Source organism: Tachypleus tridentatus, chromosome 4 (assembly GCF_004210375.1).
Source record: "Tachypleus tridentatus isolate NWPU-2018 chromosome 4, ASM421037v1, whole genome shotgun sequence".
Lineage (NCBI taxonomy): Eukaryota > Metazoa > Arthropoda > Merostomata > Xiphosura > Limulidae > Tachypleus > Tachypleus tridentatus.
The window spans coordinates 113432771-113452909 of NC_134828.1; the positions used below are offsets into that span (position 1 = coordinate 113432771).

The 20139-nt window shown below is 35.9% G+C and overlaps 1 protein-coding gene and 1 long non-coding RNA gene across 4 annotated transcripts in view; one reads left to right on the forward strand and one right to left on the reverse strand.

Annotated features, from left to right (window-relative positions):
* LOC143249902 (TELO2-interacting protein 2-like) overlaps positions 1-20139 on the forward strand; it is a 41332-nt gene that overhangs the window by 19334 nt on the left and 1859 nt on the right. For both annotated transcript variants that reach the window (XM_076500497.1, XM_076500496.1), the window contains 2 exons: positions 4349-4461; positions 4915-5003. In XM_076500497.1, the coding sequence (XP_076356612.1) occupies positions 4349-4461; positions 4915-5003 (202 nt within the window). The remainder of the gene's footprint in view (positions 1-4348; positions 4462-4914; positions 5004-20139) is intronic.
* The window catches only part of LOC143249903 (uncharacterized), a 68169-nt gene that overhangs the window by 16915 nt on the left and 31115 nt on the right, over positions 1-20139 (reverse strand). The window lies entirely within an intron of this gene.

Below are 20139 nucleotides of genomic sequence, written 5' to 3' on the forward strand. Positions count from 1 at the left end.
TGTTCTACACTGTGTGTGTCCTGTTTCTTTTCTTAATACCTAACTTGTACCATTACAAGTTGTAAATTGCTTGGAGAATTATACTATCAAATAACCCATGAGCTACTCTGAGATACTCGTGTGTCTTGTGAAACATTTTTATTGTTGTTTATTTTACCTAATCTAACCTTAAGAAACCTGAAGAGTTTCCTTTTTTACGTTTACTTTTGTTACTTTTGTAATAATAAGTAAAAAATACATGTGAAAAACAAGAAATAACATACCTGGGCCTTATTTATTTTTGCTTTTAGCTGTTAATGACACTTAAGCCTACTTTTTTATATTAATGGTAATAGTGCACTAAATAATTTTTATTTAATTAAATAATGCACCAAAGAACATAGACTAATAACATGCAAAAAGCAGACAGTGTCCCATAATTATCACAATTTCTCAGGCTATTTAACTATGCAACAGTTATGCTTTGCCTTGGTGATGAAAAAATTATAATGAGTACTTGATTTTACATTTCATACTTTTTGGATGGATGGATTATATTGGAGAAGATGGGATGTCTAGAAAAATAAATACCACATTTCTCACACTAGGGGAAGTTCAGGCTTTTTTTAAATGTTGCCTTATAAAATTAAGAACTTAAAATTTATGTACTATAAAAATGTGAATCATTAGCTGCAATTTTATGCAGTACTACTTGTTGTAACATGAACAAAAATTAGTTTAAGTTTTGAATTTAACTCACTAAAAACATTTCTATGTGCACTAAAGGATGCCTGCGGAGAGAGGATTAAGCTAACTAATAAATTTCAAATGACACTTGTTTGGTACATTAAGATAACTTATGACAGCTGTTTATCACATTAACTCTTTTTGCATGGGCTTGAACCCTAGGATCGACCTCATAACCATTTTCTGTTTGTTACAATTTTCATCCTATAACTTTTAAATTAGTAAGCATGTATATTAACAATATTTGGCAGATTATCAGTAAAGATTTCAATGCTTTCCCATGCAAAATATCAATTGTTTTTTATTATGTCTTCAGGTTCCCTAAGCAAAGTTTATCTAATGTCTTTTTCTTTCTTTCTTCTTGTTGTCCATCAAACATACAAAATAATTTTCATTTTAAGATTAAAAGTACTTTTATGCATCAGAAAGTTTTCAAATTTCAGTGCAAAATGCTTGTAATGTCAAGATAGTTATCAAACATTTCTTAAGAGCAAACTTTTATATTTTATCTGCTATTTTTACTAATGAATCTCTATGGGTTTGGTAGATTTGACCGATCTTGTAACCACCATAAAGAAATTATGAAATAAATATAAATTATGCTTCTTTCATTTTAGAATGACAGCAGACTGTAACACGAAAACATAAATGTTCAGACTAAATACCTTAAATATCCTGACATTATACATGTATATGTATACATATATATATATATATTATTATTATATTGATCTTTTCAGCCATGCTTGGCTAACAATACAGAACTTACAATGATATGGCATACATTCAGCCATGTTAATATATCCAACAATATAAAACCGACCTTGTCTTGGCTGTCTTTTTGTAGACTAGTATTTTGTAATATACAATCATATTTCAATGATTGTACATTATATGTATATGTGTGGAGTATTACTATGTAGAAATAATAACTTATTTTCTAAAACTTTGAACAGTAAATAAAAATAAAACAATTATTTCTTCCAGTTAAAATCTTTGTACTCGGTTACTGCTTGACATAGGTCCCTAAGCCTTTTAAAATTTTGCACATGGGGGTGATATGAAATGAAAGAATATTTTTAGGTTTTTATATATACAGCTGAATAACCAAAAAAGTCATAAATTACAATACTGATACCATAAAATTCCACTATAATTTACCATTCAGTATTTTAAAAAATTCTGATTTTCCTATAGTGTGAGAAATGTGACACATTTTCTTTAGGCATTTTCTCTTCTTTGAATTTAATGGAGAACTGTCAATTTCACTGTTAGAACAAGCTTTGTTCCCACGAGAAATATAATACGACTAGCTTGGATGAATTTGTAACAGCTTTTTAGCATAGTTAGAAACACCAGAAAAAGTGTATGCATTTTATTATTGATATGTTCTGTGGTGCATTATGTAATTAAATAAAAATTATTTTGTGCATTATTAACATTATATGACAGTTAACCAGACTTTTTCATACTAGAGTCGACAGCAAAAAAAGAAGACTTGTGTAAGTACTTTATTTCATTTTTGTTCTATATTTATTATTACAAAAGTAAGTAAAATATGAAAATGGGTATCTCTGTAGGTTAGATTAAGTAAAATAAATAACATAATAAAGATGTTTCATAAGGTATGCATGTGAGGAACTTGTCGGTAACGTAATTCAGTAGTTAGAGTTGCACATTCCCATAGTGATTTACAACTTGTAATGGCACAAAAAAAGTAGTTAGACACAGTTCAAATGACAATAAAACAATAGAATTTAAATATAAATAGATGCAGGTAGTTTCATGTTACAGTGTGAAGTCATTCTACAGGGTGGCCCATAAGTTCCTTCCCATCCATATGTTATTCAATAATACTAATGATGGATGAGTTGAAGGCAGCTGTTACTGCAGCATTTGGAACAATAACCCTTGCTATGTTGAGGAAAATGTCTCGCAGAACATGGCATCGCATAATATTATACGTCGAGAATGAGGGACAGCACACAGATACACTGGATACTTAAGATATATGGATTTGTAGGGACTTACGGGCCACCCTGTACAAAGAAAAAGGATAATTTTCATTAATTTTTATTTTGTTTTTTGGTAGTTATGAGGTCACTCAAATTTACTAATCTTGTTTAGAGCTACGGTAGAGAGAATAACAGATGAAATTAAATTTTTAGTGGAAACAAACATTTGAAATGTATTAAGGTCTTAGAGATTATGCAGTTGACATTTGAAGTGAATAATCTTAACATGAAAATCGCTTTGCAGGCAGACTATTAAAAAATACTCTATATACAAAGGCAAATTATTTTCATAGCTTATTAAAAATATGATTTTTTGTATAAGAAAGATATGATGTTTACTGCTACCAAAATTTGTGAAGATTTTGATAATACTAATTTAACATTCTATCTGAACATGTGACCTCTTTAAATGAGTACAAAGAGGTTACAGGGCATATGTTCATTCAAATTGACCAATTCTAAATTAAGAGAGTTAAAGAAATTACCTGTTTCTATAATATTTGTACAAATATTTGGCAACATTTTCTGATTTAATAAAATATGAGTAAAAGACTTATCTCTGAGTTCAAACAAAAACCACAATAAAAATGTGTCGTTTAAATATTTATGTAAACCTTTTAGATATCATGTGAATAAGAATTTTAATGAATACATGCTGTCTTGGCTAATATATTTGTTATAGTGGCTTGGTGTTCAGGGCACTTGGCTCGCAATGTGGGGGTTGTGGATTTCACCCTATCACTAGACATGTACACTGTATTTTATAGTTATCATATTACACTGTATTTTCTAGTTATCATATTACACTGTATTTTCTAGTTATCATATTACACTGTATTTTCTAGTTATCATACCACACTGTATTTTCTAGTTATCATACCACACTGTATTTTCTAGTTATCATGCCACACTGTATTTTCTAGTTATCATGCCACACTGTATTTTCTAGTTATCATGCCACACTGTATTTTCTAGTTATCATGCCACACTGTATTTTCTAGTTATCATGCCACACTGTATTTTCTAGTTATCATGCCACACTGTATTTTCTAGTTATCATGCCACACTGTATTTTCTAGTTATCATGCCACACTGTATTTTCTAGTTATCATGCCACACTGTATTTTCTAGTTTTCATGCCACACTGTATTTTCTAGTTATCATGCCACACTGTATTTTCTAGTTATCATGCCACACTGTATTTTCTGGTTATCATGCCACACTGTATTTTCTAGTTATCATGCCACACTGTATTTTCTGGTTATCATGCCACACTGTATTTTCTAGTTATCATGCCACACTGTATTTTCTAGTTATCATGCCACACTGTATTTTCTAGTTATCATGCCACACTGTATTTTCTAGTTATCATGCCACACTGTATTTTCTAGTTATCATGCCACACTGTATTTTCTAGTTATCATGCCACACTGTATTTTCTAGTTATCATGCCACACTGTATTTTCTAGTTATCATGCCACACTGTATTTTCTAGTTATCATGCCACACTGTATTTTCTAGTTATCATGCCACACTGTATTTTCTAGTTATCATACTCATTAAGCAATACAGGAATATCCTCATTTTTTTTTTTCACATTATTGCAGCATACATTGCAAGTCTTGTTGGAATATATTATCACTGATAGTGATCCAGATGAAACAGCAAGAAAAAACTGCTTATGTGCATTAAAAAAACTCATTATTGTAGCATGGCCAAGGTGGGGTCTTTTTTTTAATTAAATAATATTAATTTTACTCGTTTTTTTTATATAGTAATATTTCATTCCTCTCTCTTTTAGTCTGCCTCCTTACAGTTAACCCTAAAATTAAACCATTAAATGTTTTCATACAGATTTCATTAGCTTTTTAAACAAATGTTTCTAAACTATTTATATGCCAAATTGCATAAATAATTGTTCAGTTCTTAAAACTGGGTAGCATGTTGAAACCGTAACGTAACCATTGTTTTGAAATATGTAAACTGTGCAGGTAGTAAATGAATTCTATAATACAACTTGGTAATTTGTAGTTAATTTTCAAAACAATCTGTTTAGGTGTTTAAAGTATTTTATATAGTTTTAATAAAAAGATTCTCCTTTATATAAATTAACTTTAGCCTTTCACATGTTGGTAGAAAGCTTTATATTTGATAATTCATTCATGGTTTACAGGATTGACGGCCATTGTGAAGATATCTTAAAAACTTTATTGCATTTCTTGTGTGATGTTTCGATAGACCTGCAGAATTCTCCAAACAAAGGTAAGTTTTACAAACACAGTAAGAGAATTAGTGTATTACAATAAAGTTGAAACATAATGTAGTATGGAAAGAATCTTTTGTGAATTGTGTTATAAAAGAAAATACACAGAATTTATATAGTCTGCTGTGAGCTAAATACATGCAAAACAAATTATTACAAATATCATAATAGTAGAACATTTTTAAGGCTTAACATTGATATCAGAACAGACTTGACAGTTTTTTATATTGTAAATCAGAACGTAAAGTGGCAATACAAATTGTCCACTGTTTCTTTCTATCATTTTTTGTTTATTTCTGAGTTTGTGGAAATAAATAAGGGATGTTTTTTTTTTTAGAATGTAAGTGTTCTAGAATTTCATGTTTACCTTTGATTAGAGCAAATTACCTACATGGGCAAAAGTAAAACTTAATCCAGTAATAAATATAGCCATTTTAATATACTGTTTTTATGCTGTTATTTAAAATGATTTGAATGCTTTGTTTTATTAGCTTTGTGTGTTTTTTTCTCTGAGTGATATTGTTGACAGTAATTACATTAATATCTTTTAAGGTTAAATAACAAAAAATTAACTCTATTTAATAAGGTTGTTAAGTAAAAATTATAGGGCTATTAGATTAGGCTTAGGGCATGTGATTTTACTTTTAGGCTCAGCTGAATTTATTTTACTGGTAAACTGTAAAACAGGTTGTTAAATACCTTCTTATCATAAACAAATATAATCTTAAGACTAGTTTAGGAATATCTTATTTACTTGACTTTAGTCCAGATCCATTAGTTTAAATTTAGTGATAGGTATGTTTTAAATCTGGTTAAATACATTGTATTATCACTATTAATATTAGTATTACATAAATATCAAATAGAGTAAAAGACTAACTATTTGTCACTGCTATAAAATTAAAGATAAACTTATTTACTTTAGTGTGAACACAAAGTAGGGATAAAAAACTGGAATATAATTGATTCTAAAACATTTGGCTTAACAGTAACAATTTTGGCAATAGGCTACTGTTATTTAAAATTAGTACTGAATATTTATTTTGAGGTTACGAATACAATAGTTGAGACTAGTGTTGGAATTAAGTGATTACAGTTTATTAAGTTTTATTGGTGCAATGAGTGGGTTTTGTTTTGGAACTTGGGACTGGTGTGTATTTTTAAGGAAGCTAGTGCTAGTAGTGAAAATGTGCAGTTTTTGTGTAGAGTTTATTGGTTGGAGGCTAGCATCATTAAAGTAGAGACAACAGACAAAGGGAAGACTGTGGGAAGCAGCAGCAGGATTCGAGAGGATCTTAACCTTTTACATGTAAGGGGGACATTAGCTATCAGTGGCTTTCAGGAGGTTAGAAAGAATACTATTAGGAATGAAGTTGGTTGATTTAATTGTATTAAATTTTAGGTGTTAGTTTGTGTAGATGAGGAACTGTTGGAAGGAAGTAAAATGTAGATCTGGATGGGAATGAAGTTGGTTGATTTAATTCTATTAAATTTTAGGTGTTAGTTTGTGTAGATGAGGAACTGTTGGAAGGAAGTAAAATGATGGGGAGTTAGAGTTCTATAGAGATTTCTTTGACTTGTGTTAAACTATTTTTTTACTGGGATTGTATATATTTAACTTGGTTGTAGTATCTTCAGTTTAGGGGTGGTGTGTCACCAGTATCAGTGTTCTTTGTGCACAATGGTTAGGTCCTGCAATTCTGGGCTTTTACCTTTGGACTCATATCAGCTTTATGGATCCTGCCATTTTTTACAAGTCTTATTTTCTCTCATTGCCTTCATTAATTTGATTTTCTGTTTTACTTCTCTATGAATACCTCTGTCTGCTACTGATCTGTGGATATGACCTTCATTAATTTGATTTTCTGTTTCACTTCTCTATGAATACCTCTGTCTGCTACTGATCTGTGGATATGACCTTCATTAATTTGATTTTCTGTTTCACTTCTCTATGAATTCCTCTGTCTGCTACTGATCTGTGGATATGACCTTCATTAATTTGATTTTCTGTTTCACTTCTCTATGAATTCCTCTGTCTGCTACTGATCTGTGGATATGACCTTCATTAATTTGATTTTCTGTTTCACTTCTCTATGAATTCCTGTCTGCTACTGATCTGTGGATATGACCTTCATTAATTTGATTTTTTGTTTCACTTCTCCATGAATACCTTGGTCTGCTACTGATCTGTGGATATGACCTTCATTAATTTGATTTTCTGTTTCACTTCTCTATGAATACCTTGGTCTGCTACTGATCTGTGGATATGACCTTCATTAATTTGATTTTCTGTTTCACTTCTCTATGAATACCTTGGTCTGCTACTGATCTGTGGATATGACCTTCATTAATTTGATTTTCTGTTTCACTTCTCTATGAATACCTCTGTCTGCTACTGATCTGTGGATATGACCTTCATTAATGTGATTTTCTGTTTCACTTCTCTATGAATACCTTGGTCTGCTACTGATCTGTGGATATGACATTAAGATAATTCTCTTCTTTTCCTGATTATTTTGTTCTTTTAATTCTTCATTCCATCCTATGTGGCTAGTTGTCACAGCTTTTGGTGGGGACACTTTCTGTGAAACTGATCCTAAACTGGTTCTTTCAGTGCCCACCTTTCCCACTTTACTTTCCTGTATTCATCCTTCTCCAGTGAACCTGGGGGGCCTGCGTGTTCCACTTCAATATTTGTTTCTCCTCTTTCAAACTCCACCTCTTCTTCCTCATTGCCCTTTTCTTAATGGTCCTCTACATTTTTGTCATAATTTTTAAGATATTTTGTCCTCTTTGTTGGCAATAGGAACTGGAGAACCTGCCACATAGCCCTCTCAAAGCTTTAATTTTCTTGTTTTTGTCATTCTGATGAAGTCATAAGCCTAACATCCTGACATTGACTTGTCATCTCTAAATCACCTTCCCACTGGTCCTTGATTCTGTGTTAATGACCTTTTCAGTCTATGTTGGGCTGATGATTCAAATGACTTCACTTCGTCATATGTTCTTGGTCTTGTGATTCCTCTGGTTTGTCCTCAGTTGTCCTGTCTTTCATTTCTATACCCTCCCCATCAATTTAGCTATTGCCACTTATGTTTTCAGCTGAATCATGTATTTCTTAGTTTAGCATATATATATCCCATGTACCTTTTATTTCCATTATTAGGTCGTCTGTCTTCTGGCCCATCTTGACTAGTTTTACTCTTCTTCAAAAGGCCTCTCTTTATGGCTAGCTGTTCTAAGTTTCCAAGTCTGTTTTAATCCTTACTTTGTTTCTTGTCCACTTGGGGTGGGCCCTGCCTTCACCTTTGTGGATTTGTATCATGGAGATTTTGATATCCAAGACACTTTTCTCTCACATCTGGGGACTCTTGCTTCCCTACAAGCTCTGATTTCTCTCAGTCATGTACCACATGTCCCCTTCAGTGGGTTCTGAGGGATCACTGGAACTTGTCCCTTGTAATTCACTGACTACCCTTTTGTTACAAGTTTCTTCTCTGTGGTTTGATCTCATCAACACAGCCTGGAGTATACCACACCCCCTTTAGCTAGTCTTGCATTTTCCCCCTCTTTCTGGTTGGGGAGAAGTTCTCATCAGTACCACTCTCCAAAGAAACATTCTTTGCTTATTGATTTTTTAGAGATTACTACAATTTTTCAGACTTGCCTTCTTTTTCTGTCAGAGTTGTCTGGTCATCTTGTAGTAATCTACTTGGACAACTCTATACTTATTACTTCAGTCAACCACCAGAGAGATGCCTGCTCTCAGGAACTTTGCTTTCTTGCTCTGAATTTCCCTTATTTGCCCCTACAGTTTGTATTTCATAAGGAACCACTTCTCTTACTTTGGAAGAAACTATTCCACAGAGTGGTCTTTAAACCTAAATGTCTTCAGTTGTAATTATTCCCATTTTGAAACCTCTCAGATCAGTGTTTTACAACTCCCATTTTGGAGTTATTTCATCAGTCAACTGTGATATTCAGTTTTCACAACATCGTGTTACTACATCTTCCATTCCCTTGTATGACGTGATTTTTTTCCCATGGTGTAACCTATGAAGGCAATGATCCTGTATTGGCTGTCCTTTGTTTTCTTTTGGATCCTGTATTGGCTGTCATTTGTTTTCCTTTGGATCCTGTATTGGCTGTACTTTGCTGCCTTGCTTAGACTGCCCTTTTTTGTGGAAATTGCCATTGTTGGTTTTTACTGTGGCAGGTCTCTTCCTCTTAGGACTTTTCCATTTCCACTTTAATAAGTTTGGTTCATCAACTTATATGCCTCACATATGTTTTTGGGGGGTTGGGGGATCTTTTGTGTCTCCTCTCATCAGATTCAACATATCACAACCTCTTTTTTTGTCCCCCAACCTTTAAAAGAGACCTTACAGTCAGTATGTAAATTAAATCTAACAAATTGATCTTGCTTATTTGCATCATTGAGTGGTCTCGTATGTCTCTGGTTTTTGCCTCCCTTCACTTTGTCATTCTCCAGTCTATCCCAATGCTTTAGTGTGATGAGGTTTGCTTGTTGTATTTTTCAATCATCCCCATGCCATCTGTATGTTTAATGGCTCTTCTGTGTGTGTATAACGTTTTTTGTTATACATCCCAACCAATTAGAAGTTCCTCAACTAAAACAAAACCATTGACCAGGAGGGGACAAGACTCACCAGATCAAATGATAGATGATGAACTGCACCCTGTGTTCCTTACATATAAACCTGTTGATTCTGTGTGTGTATAACGTTTTTTGTTATACATTCCAACCAATTAGAAGTTCCTCAACTAAAACAAAACCATTGACCAGGAGGGGACAAGACTGACCAGATCAAATGATAGATGATGAACTGCACCCTGTGTTCCTTACATATAAACCATTGACCAGGAGGGGACAAGACTCACCAGATCAAATGATAGATGATGAACTGCACCCTGTGTTCCTTACATATAAACCATTGACCAGGAGGGGACAAGACTCACCAGATCAAATGATAGATGATGAACTGCACCCTGTGTTCCTTACATATAAACCATTGACCAGGAGGGGACAAGACTCACCAGATCAAATGATAGATGATGAACTGCACCCTGTGTTCCTTACATATAAACCATTGACCAGGAGGGGACAAGACTCACCAGATCAAATGATAGATGATGAACTGCACCCTGTGTTCCTTACATATAAACCATTGACCAGGAGGGGACAAGACTCACCAGATCAAATGATAGATGATGAACTGCACCCTGTGTTCCTTACATATAAACCATTGACCAGGAGGGGACAAGACTCACCAGATCAAATGATAGATGATGAACTGCACCCTGTGTTCCTTACATATAAACCATTGACCAGGAGGGGACAAGACTCACCAGATCAAATGATAGATGATGAACTGCACCCTGTGTTCCTTACATATAAACCATTGACCAGGAGGGGACAAGACTCACCAGATCAAATGATAGATGATGAACTGCACCCTGTGTTCCTTACATATAAACCATTGACCAAGAGGGGACAAGACTCACCAGATCAAATGATAGATGATGAACTGCACCCTGTGTTCCTTACATATAAACCATTGACCAGGAGGGGACAAGACTGACCAGATCAAATGATAGATGATGAACTGCACCCTGTGTTCCTTACATATAAACCATTGACCAGGAGGGGACAAGACTCACCAGATCAAATGATAGATGATGAACTGCACCCTGTGTTCCTTACATATAAACCATTGACCAGGAGGGGACAAGACTGACCAGATCAAATGATAGATGATGAACTGCACCCTGTGTTCCTTACATATAAACCATTGACCAGGAGGGGACAAGACTGACCAGATCAAATGATAGATGATGAACTGCACCCTGTGTTCCTTACATATAAACCATTGACCAGGAGGGGACAAGACTCACCAGATCAAATGATAGATGATGAACTGCACCCTGTGTTCCTTGCATATAAACCATTGACCAGGAGGGGACAAGACTCACCAGATCAAATGATAGATGATGAACTGCACCCTGTGTTCCTTACATATAAACCATTGACCAGGAGGGGACAAGACTCACCAGATCAAATGATAGATGATGAACTGCACCCTGTGTTCCTTACATATAAACCATTGACCAGGAGGGGACAAGACTGACCAGATCAAATGATAGATGATGAACTGCACCCTGTGTTCCTTACATATAAACCATTGACCAGGAGGGGACAAGACTGACCAGATCAAATGATAGATGATGAACTGCATCCTGTGTTCCTTACATATAAACCATTGACCAGGAGGGGACAAGACTGACCAGATCAAATGATAGATGATGAACTGCATCCTGTGTTCCTTACATATAAACCATTGACCAGGAGGGGACAAGACTCACCAGATCAAATGATAGATGAACTGCACCCTGTGTTCCTTACATATAAACCATTGACCAGGAGGGGACAAGACTCACCAGATCAAATGATAGATGATGAACTGCACCCTGTGTTCCTTACATATAAACCATTGACCAGGAGGGGACAAGACTGACCAGATCAAATGATAGATGATGAACTGCACCCTGTGTTCCTTACATATAAACCATTGACCAGGAGGGGACAAGACTCACCAGATCAAATGATAGATGATGAACTGCACCCTGTGTTCCTTACATATAAACCATTGACCAGGAGGGGACAAGACTCACCAGATCAAATGATAGATGATGAACTGCACCCTGTGTTCCTTACATATAAACCATTGACCAGGAGGGGACAAGACTCACCAGATCAAATGATAGATGATGAACTGCACCCTGTGTTCCTTACATATAAACCATTGACCAGGAGGGGACAAGACTCACCAGATCAAATGATAGATGATGAACTGCACCCTGTGTTCCTTACATATAAACCATTGACCAGGAGGGGACAAGACTCACCAGATCAAATGATAGATGATGAACTGCACCCTGTGTTCCTTACATATAAACCATTGACCAGGAGGGGACAAGACTCACCAGATCAAATGATAGATGATGAACTGCACCCTGTGTTCCTTACATATAAACCATTGACCAGGAGGGGACAAGACTCACCAGATCAAATGATAGATGATGAACTGCACCCTGTGTTCCTTACATATAAACCATTGACCAGGAGGGGACAAGACTGACCAGATCAAATGATAGATGATGAACTGCACCCTGTGTTCCTTACATATAAACCATTGACCAGGAGGGGACAAGACTCACCAGATCAAATGATAGATGATGAACTGCACCCTGTGTTCCTTACACATAAACCTGTTGAGTACTTGTCATTTTCTCATGAGGAATACTTACTTGAAATCTGCATCAAGTGTGGATGTGTGTGGGAGATCATTAAACCCATCCAACCCTGCTCATTGTCCACCATTGAGATGGGATTTTCTGCAAGACTGCTGTAGCAATATAATTAACAGGCCATTTACCACATCTTTTCCAAAAAAACAACATTAGGTATTGTCTTGCCCATAAAGCTGCCTCAAGTGTGCTGTCTTTGGTGATAGTAGCCCATTGCACCATCTTTTGGTGGGACCCAGTTGCATTTGTCCAGTGTTTTATCCACTGCATATCATCCTGTTCTTCTAGCTGGATAGAATTTGGAGTTGTCTTTAAACACAGTTGAGACCTTCTTTCTTCACCAATCTTGTAAGTATTTCACTAAGACAGAATAGCCTAGATCTCTAGTCACACCAACATACTCTTACACTGTGCCCTCCTTTGTGACAAATTACTGCTGGAACTGTATTTACTCAATATCTTTTACTGTAGATCTCTGTGTAATACAGATGAAATATATCAATAAATAAATAACACTTGGCTGAAGGGTATTCCCTGCTTAAGAAGGATGAGGTCTCCCACAAAGTGCTGCCCCAAACAGTAACCTTCAGTCTTGTGGAAGCTACTCCACATGGGTTTTCTGTTTCTGTCATTTTTCAGAAAACAGCTAACCTTTATAATGTTCTTCTTGATGATGAGAAACTCACTTGAAATAAACATATATCTCAGAATGGCTGGGATGGATATTAACACTTCTATTGATACACAGAGAACAACGTTTCAACCCATGAAGGTCAAAACATTGTTCTCTGCTTATCAATAAAAGTGTTAATATCCATCCCAGCCATTCTGAGATACACCTTTATAACATGTCTGTAGTGGCCCCTCCACAGTGTTCACAGAAAGATTCTGGCTCTTAATGGTGCAGACGTTTTCCTTACCTATGAATGTATTTCAGATGGACACTTACCTTTCTGTTTCATCTTCTCATCCTTCATCCCCACTTCCAGGGATTTTAAAATCTCATCGAAAATGATTGTGATACTGATGAAGATTTCTGTGTATCAAGGTTTTGTTGGTTAAGGACCACAGGATTACAACAGTTACTTCATTGCTGGAACAAGACGTAAACATTTATAGGAGTGGTAGTTGGTTCAAGGCCTGTTTAATGGGCAGGAAAGTATACAGCATGTGTATGAGGTAATAGATCTTCCTGTTGCAGAGGGATACCAACCTGGGATACCTTTACAAGTGAAGAAAATGTTAACTATTGTATTTTTTGTTATGTAAGAAAGCTAAAGGTATAATTGCAAGCAAGCTAAAGGTTATTTTACTGGAAGCATTAAATCTGCTTATAAGTTAAAAGTAACATTAACTCTTTCCATAACGCATCTAATAATATGAAATAGTAAGTAATGTTCCATTACTATTATGCCCCTTGTGGTGGATTCTGGTACGTGATGAGGGGACCACCCAGGGAAGGTTCTGTTCTTTCATTTTACCTCTTCTGGGATCTAAACATACACCCACGTGTTAGCTGTGCTTGACGACCCGTGAAGGGGAGGAGAGGATCCTGGTGGTGAGAGGTTTATCGTAACACATCACTTTGGCCTTGAATTCCTGTAGACGGGCTGCCTTGGCTCAGTTGGCTGGTCCACTTGAGCTTGGGTCAACCAAGTACCAGTGTTGGATGCTTTCAACAGGTGTTGTGAACATTGTATCTGATGCTGGTGTGTGGGTATAGTGCTCATGAAACCCTAGCATTGTTGCATTGTCCTTTTTTGACATTGTAATGTGTCCCCTCATAGGGCTCCATGGTGGGTTTGGTCAGTGAACAGCAAAATATTCTTTTTTTCATTATTATGGATCCTCTATATATAAAAACTGAAAATAGTGAAAAAACAGTCCATAGGTAAACGACCACATTTTGAAGATTCTGAGCAACAGTCTTCAACATCTATAACTCTATTGTACCTCATTTTCTTATCCCACATTTTTTTTCAGACAAAACTTTCAGGCAAATGTCTTCCTTTTTCATTCAGAAGGGACTAGAGGGACTTGCTGGCTCTCCAAAGTCAGTAAAGAAGCTTCGATATGGTGTCATATTGGTGAAAACATTCACATCTCAACACAGTGAGCTCCTCTTGAATTCAAATGCAATTGGAGAAATACCTATTTAAGGGTTACACCTCGTGCTATCCTGAATTCATCATGAGAAGTTATTGTTGAGAGGGATTTGAAGAACATCCCCAAGTCAGAGAATTTCGCTGGTTTCTCCACTCAAGGAGTTTCTGTAGTGAGGCGTATCTTCACTCGCAAAGATGGAATTACAATGCTGACCAATGTCCTCATTCTGACATTTTACATCACCATGTCCACCTGCCACCATCAAGGCATGTTCTCTTATTTGCATGATACAGCCATACATTCCAAACCCTCTTCGATGTTTCCAGTGTCAGCGGTTTGGTCACTCAAAGATGTCATGTTGTGTTTCCTTGACATGTGCTCCTTGTGGTGGCAAGGACCACGATGTCTGAGTGTGAAACGAATCTTCATTGTATCAGCTGCAATAATTCTCACCCATCCTACTTTCGTTCTTGCCCTAAATGGTTGGAAGAAAAAGAGGTGCAGCATTTGAAAACAATTCATAATATTACTTATCCTGAGACTTGAAAATTGCTGTCCACCACTTCTTCTCGGACATATGCTGCTGCACTTTGTTCCACAACTACAGTGGGAGTGCAGACAGATCTTTGTGCCTCCAAGAGAATCGTTCTCAAAACAAATGAAAAGCCTTTTGACCTCCATGGTTAAAAAGTTGATGAATCAACTTCTACACCCATCTCTGTCCCTTCCATACATTCCAACAAACCACAAGATCCACATCCTTTGGTTTCGGGTACAAGAATTTCCTCAGATACATCTTCTTCCACCCCAAGATACACAACAATCATTCGTTCGTCTCCTCAGTCACTGGAATCCCCTTCCAACAACAAAAACCTGCCCAATCGACCCAGAGCAGTATCCATGGAGGTTGATAGACCTCCGTCAAATAAAGACAATAAAGAAAAAAGATGTGGTCGAAAACAGAAGGATTCTCCACCCAATTTGCCTACATAAAAAATGGCCACCTTGATACAATGGAATGGTCGAGGTTTACGTTCTAATCTGAATGACATCAAAACACTGATTGCTTCCTACCATCCTGTATGTCTTTCCTTGTAGGATACATTTCTGAAACCTACCGATATAGTCACCTTTTGGCAGTTTTCTTTGTACAGAGATGACAGGCTATGTGATGGATGAGTGCATGGAAGGGTAGCACTGTTGGTTGATCAGCATGTGCCCACCCTGTCTTTGCCACTCGAAACACCTTTGAAGGCTCTAGCTATCCGTGTTTCCTTGGGTCATACCATCACTGTTTGTTCTCTCTATCTGTCACCTGGAGAGACATATGATCAATCAGACCTTGATGCTCTCATTGAACAGTTGCCGTCTCCCTTTTTAATCCTAGAAGACTTTAATGGACATCATCTCCTCTGAGAAAATGCTGATATTGATGGGAGGGGTCGCTCTATAGAGCATATGCTCTCTGATCGCAAACTTTCTCTATTCAATACTGGTTCTTCTACTTATTTTCATGCACCTAGTCAGTTCTTTACTGCTATTAATCTTTCAATTTGCACCCCTTCACTATTCTCCCATTTTTCATGGAGGGTTCACAATAATCCACGAGGCAATGATCATTTTCCTATAATTTTGAGAGAGACTGGCCATGGTGGATGCTTCCCAATCCACGCACCCTGATGGAAGCTGGATCACTCAAACTGGCCCTCTTTCACTGCTCTCTCAGAACTTGATCCTGCCATCGTCTGTAAGCCATCTGTAGATGACTGTGTGGCAGCAGTAACTGACTGTATTATGCAAGCAGCTGCTCAATGTATTCCTGAAACCTCAACATGTTTTCTTCCACCTTCTTACCCATGAAGACTTGGGCAGAGCAATTACTTCTTTCCTTTCAAGCTGATTGTCTTTATGACTATAATCGTCCCTTTACACTGATGGAACTCAAACTGGCCCTTCACAGGAAAATGTTTTTTTTATGTCTGGTGCTAGGCTATTATCCTACCTTTCTCTAAGCCTGGAAAGGATCCAAAGATTCCTTGAAACTATCATTCAGTTGCTTTGACAAGCTGTTTCTGTAAGACTTTAGAGAGGATGGTTAGTGCTTGTCATGTTTGGTTCCTCGAATCACACAATTTCCCCTTGCCCACCCAATGCTGGTTCCGATGATAGCTCTCCACCATGAACCACCTGATTCGACTTGAAACGTCAATTAGAGAAGCCTTTCTCAAACAACATCTTGTATCAGTATTCTTTGACATTGAGAAGACTTATGATACAACATGGAGGTATTGCATTTTGTGAGACCTTCTAATGTATGGGTTACGTGGCCATTTGCCCATTTTTATTTAAAATTTTTTAATAGACAGGAGATTCCAAGTTCGCGTGGGTTAGACACTTTCCTGTTCTTTTCTACAGGAACTTGGAGTCCCTCAGGGCTGTGTTTTGAGTGTCACACTTTTCAGTATAAAGATTAATGCCATCACTGAACAACTCCCTCTCACTGTTGCAAACGGACTCTATGTCGACGACTTTCACATCTCATGTCAGTTGTTGAACATGAGGTATATTGAGTCGCAGCTGCAGACTGCCCTCAATCATTTACTGAAGTGGACCACAGCAAATGGCTTTAACTTCTCTTTCTCTAAAACCTCTTGTGTGCACTCTTACTGCCGATGGGGTATTCACCCTGATCCTTAACTCCGTTATCAGTGAAGTTGGGCTGCCTGTGGTCCGTGAGGCAAAGTTCTTGGGCTTATCTTTGACTGTAAATTGACCTTTATACCACACATCCTCCATGTCCTCTCTTCCACCACTTGGGAAGCGAATCGATGTTCTATGCTAAAGATATATCATGCTCTTATTCGATCGAAACTCAACTATGGATAACTTGTCTGTGGCTCTGCCAGAACTTCAGCCTTAAAGATGCTGGACTCCATTCATCATCAAAGACTTTGGCTGTGCACTGGGACTTTCCACACTTCCCCAGTTCAGAGCTTATACATGGAGTCTCATGAACCTTCTTTGCACCTCTGCTGTTTGCAGTTGTCTTTACTATGTGTTTTGAAAGTTCGTTCCTTACCAAAGCATCCCACCTGGGGTTGTGTTTTCATTCCTCGGTGGGCCATACTTTTTCAGGAAAGATGATCTGCTATTGCTCCTTTTGGCCTTTGTATCCAAGTGCATTTGGATGAATTGGGTCTGTCCTTGGATAACATTGCTGTATCCACTGGTCAGTCCATACCACCATGGCTTCTTACAGTCTCCAAATGTAGCCTATCTTTAAGTCATCTGAGAAAAGCAGACACTCCTGATTGGAAATACTGACTCACTTAGTTCTTTACTGGCCCTGGAATTGCTTTATGTTAGTTCACACCCTGTTCTTGCTGATATTTAAAACCGACTGTCCCATTTCTCTTTAACATCTACTTCTATCGACTTTTTGTGGATACTGGGCTACCTTGGTATTCCAGGAACAAGCTTGCCAACATTGTAGCTAAATCTATCTGCTCTGGCACTATCACCGCTATGTTTGTTCCATACGTGGACTATGGTCCTGTATTTAAAGCTCGGCTCTGTGCCAGCTGGCAGTCGACTTGGAGTGAGCAATGTGAAAACAAGCTTTTCCAAATAAAACTATTAGACTTTGACTGTCTTGCTTCCATAAGGATCAGAAAGAGAAATTGTTCTAACTAGACTACACATTGGTCACAGTTTTTTAACTCACCATTTTCTTTTATTTGGAACTGATGCACCAATGTGTAGTCTGTGTAACACTCAGGTCACAATGAGCCACATATTACTTGCCATTGTTATAACTCTCAAAGACGGCACCATTTTGAACATGTTCTGTTGTCCCTAGGTTTGACTATAATGTTAGACAGTGTTATTGGTGATGGTGACACTGTCCACCTTGGAAATGTTTTAGTTTTTTAAAGGTCATTAATCTTTTTAATGTCATTTGAGTTTTTTAATTTATACATTAGACCATTTTATAATGTGTTTCCCTTTTAAGAATCACAGTCTCTCTAGTTTGATTTGAAATTAGAAAATGGCAATGACATCAAATAACTCGAAACCAGGACTAGAAAGGTCAGCTTCACGTGACTAATGTTGCTGTTTGAACTAGCCATTAGTCATCCTGGCGAGTTATTATCAAAGTTTTGCTACAAATCTTTTTAAAACTTTTATTACTTTACTTTTTGAAAATGGCTATAATGTCAAATAACTCTGAACCAGGACTGGTAAGGCCAACTTCAGGTGACTAACGGTGGATTTTGTACTTACCTGTTAGTCTTCCTGGCGAGTTATGATAATTACAGTTACACTACAAAAAGTTCTCTATAACTTGTATTACTGTAGTTTTTCTTTTAACATTGTAGACTAGATGTAAACATTGTTTTTATGCTATTTATGTTTTTTTTTTAAACTCTGTGTTGTTTTACCTTAATTTGTTTTTATGAATTTTACTAAATTTACTTTAATGTTAACTTTTTATCGGATGTTTGATGCAGATAGACCTAGCTGCTTTGTGCCATAAAACACCAAATCAACCAATAACTATTATGATTTAACTGGCTCTCAAACTAAGACAAGAGTTTTGTGAAGTAATTATTTTAGCCATGTAATCTGAACACCATCATGAAATCTTTCAAACTGAAGATGAAATTGATAAACTCTCTATCGAAAGCAACATAGTGACATACATCATTTAACTAAATACAACCTTTCCTTTATTAATTACAAACAGCATAGTGTTAAACATCAGAAACTTATAGGCAGTTTGTGAAAGAGAAAATGTGGCAGATGACTCTAATTTTCTAATCATGACTCCATGAACAAATAAAATTTAAAGCTATGAAAATTATACTTTGCCCTAGCATTGTTTATATTATAGTGAGTAACTTACATTAACTGTCATACTTAAGAATGGGATGGTAAATAAATTAAAAGGCCTAAAGTACAAGTCTCAAGATTAAAGTTTGGTTTATTAAAAATGTTTTGGGTGCAAGTTTATTTATATATACTGATAATAAGAGTAGCTTCAACAAATTTTAAATATAATCACCTGTAGTGAGAGGGCTAAAATGTTTTTGCATTAGAATGTTAATGGTGTTATTTTTTTAAGTTGTTGGTCATATAAGGAAAGTTAATTAAAGGTATTTGAATGTCTTCTTCCATTGGTTGTTAAAGTTATAGTTCTTTAATTCAAAAAACGTTTTTTTTTAACTGTTCAGTTTGAGATATTTTGTTCTGTTTGTAATTGTTAATGTTTTCAAGTTTGAAATATTTTCTGTCAAATATGTTTAAAGGTTTTATTATAGGGTTTTAATTTTGAAATTCTTTGTTACACCAGTAAAATTAACAATTTTTTTTCTTTTTGTCATATATATTTTAAATGCTTTTCATATTCAATAGTTAACTTTATTAATAGAACAAAATGTTTTAAATAAAAATACTTTGAGACAGTAGCTTCAATTATTTTTCCCCATTTTGAAAATAGAACATCTATAGTTTTTAAATAATTTGTCCTGTTAGTAAGATTAAAGGTCTTTAAAATGTTTTTATACATTAGTAAAGGTTTTATAATAATCAAGTCAGATTAGTAATAACTTGGTTTCAGAAATACTAAGTTTTATTAGAAAGGTTACAAAGCTCATTAGTTTTGAAATGCTGTATCTTATTTGTAATGCTAATAAATCT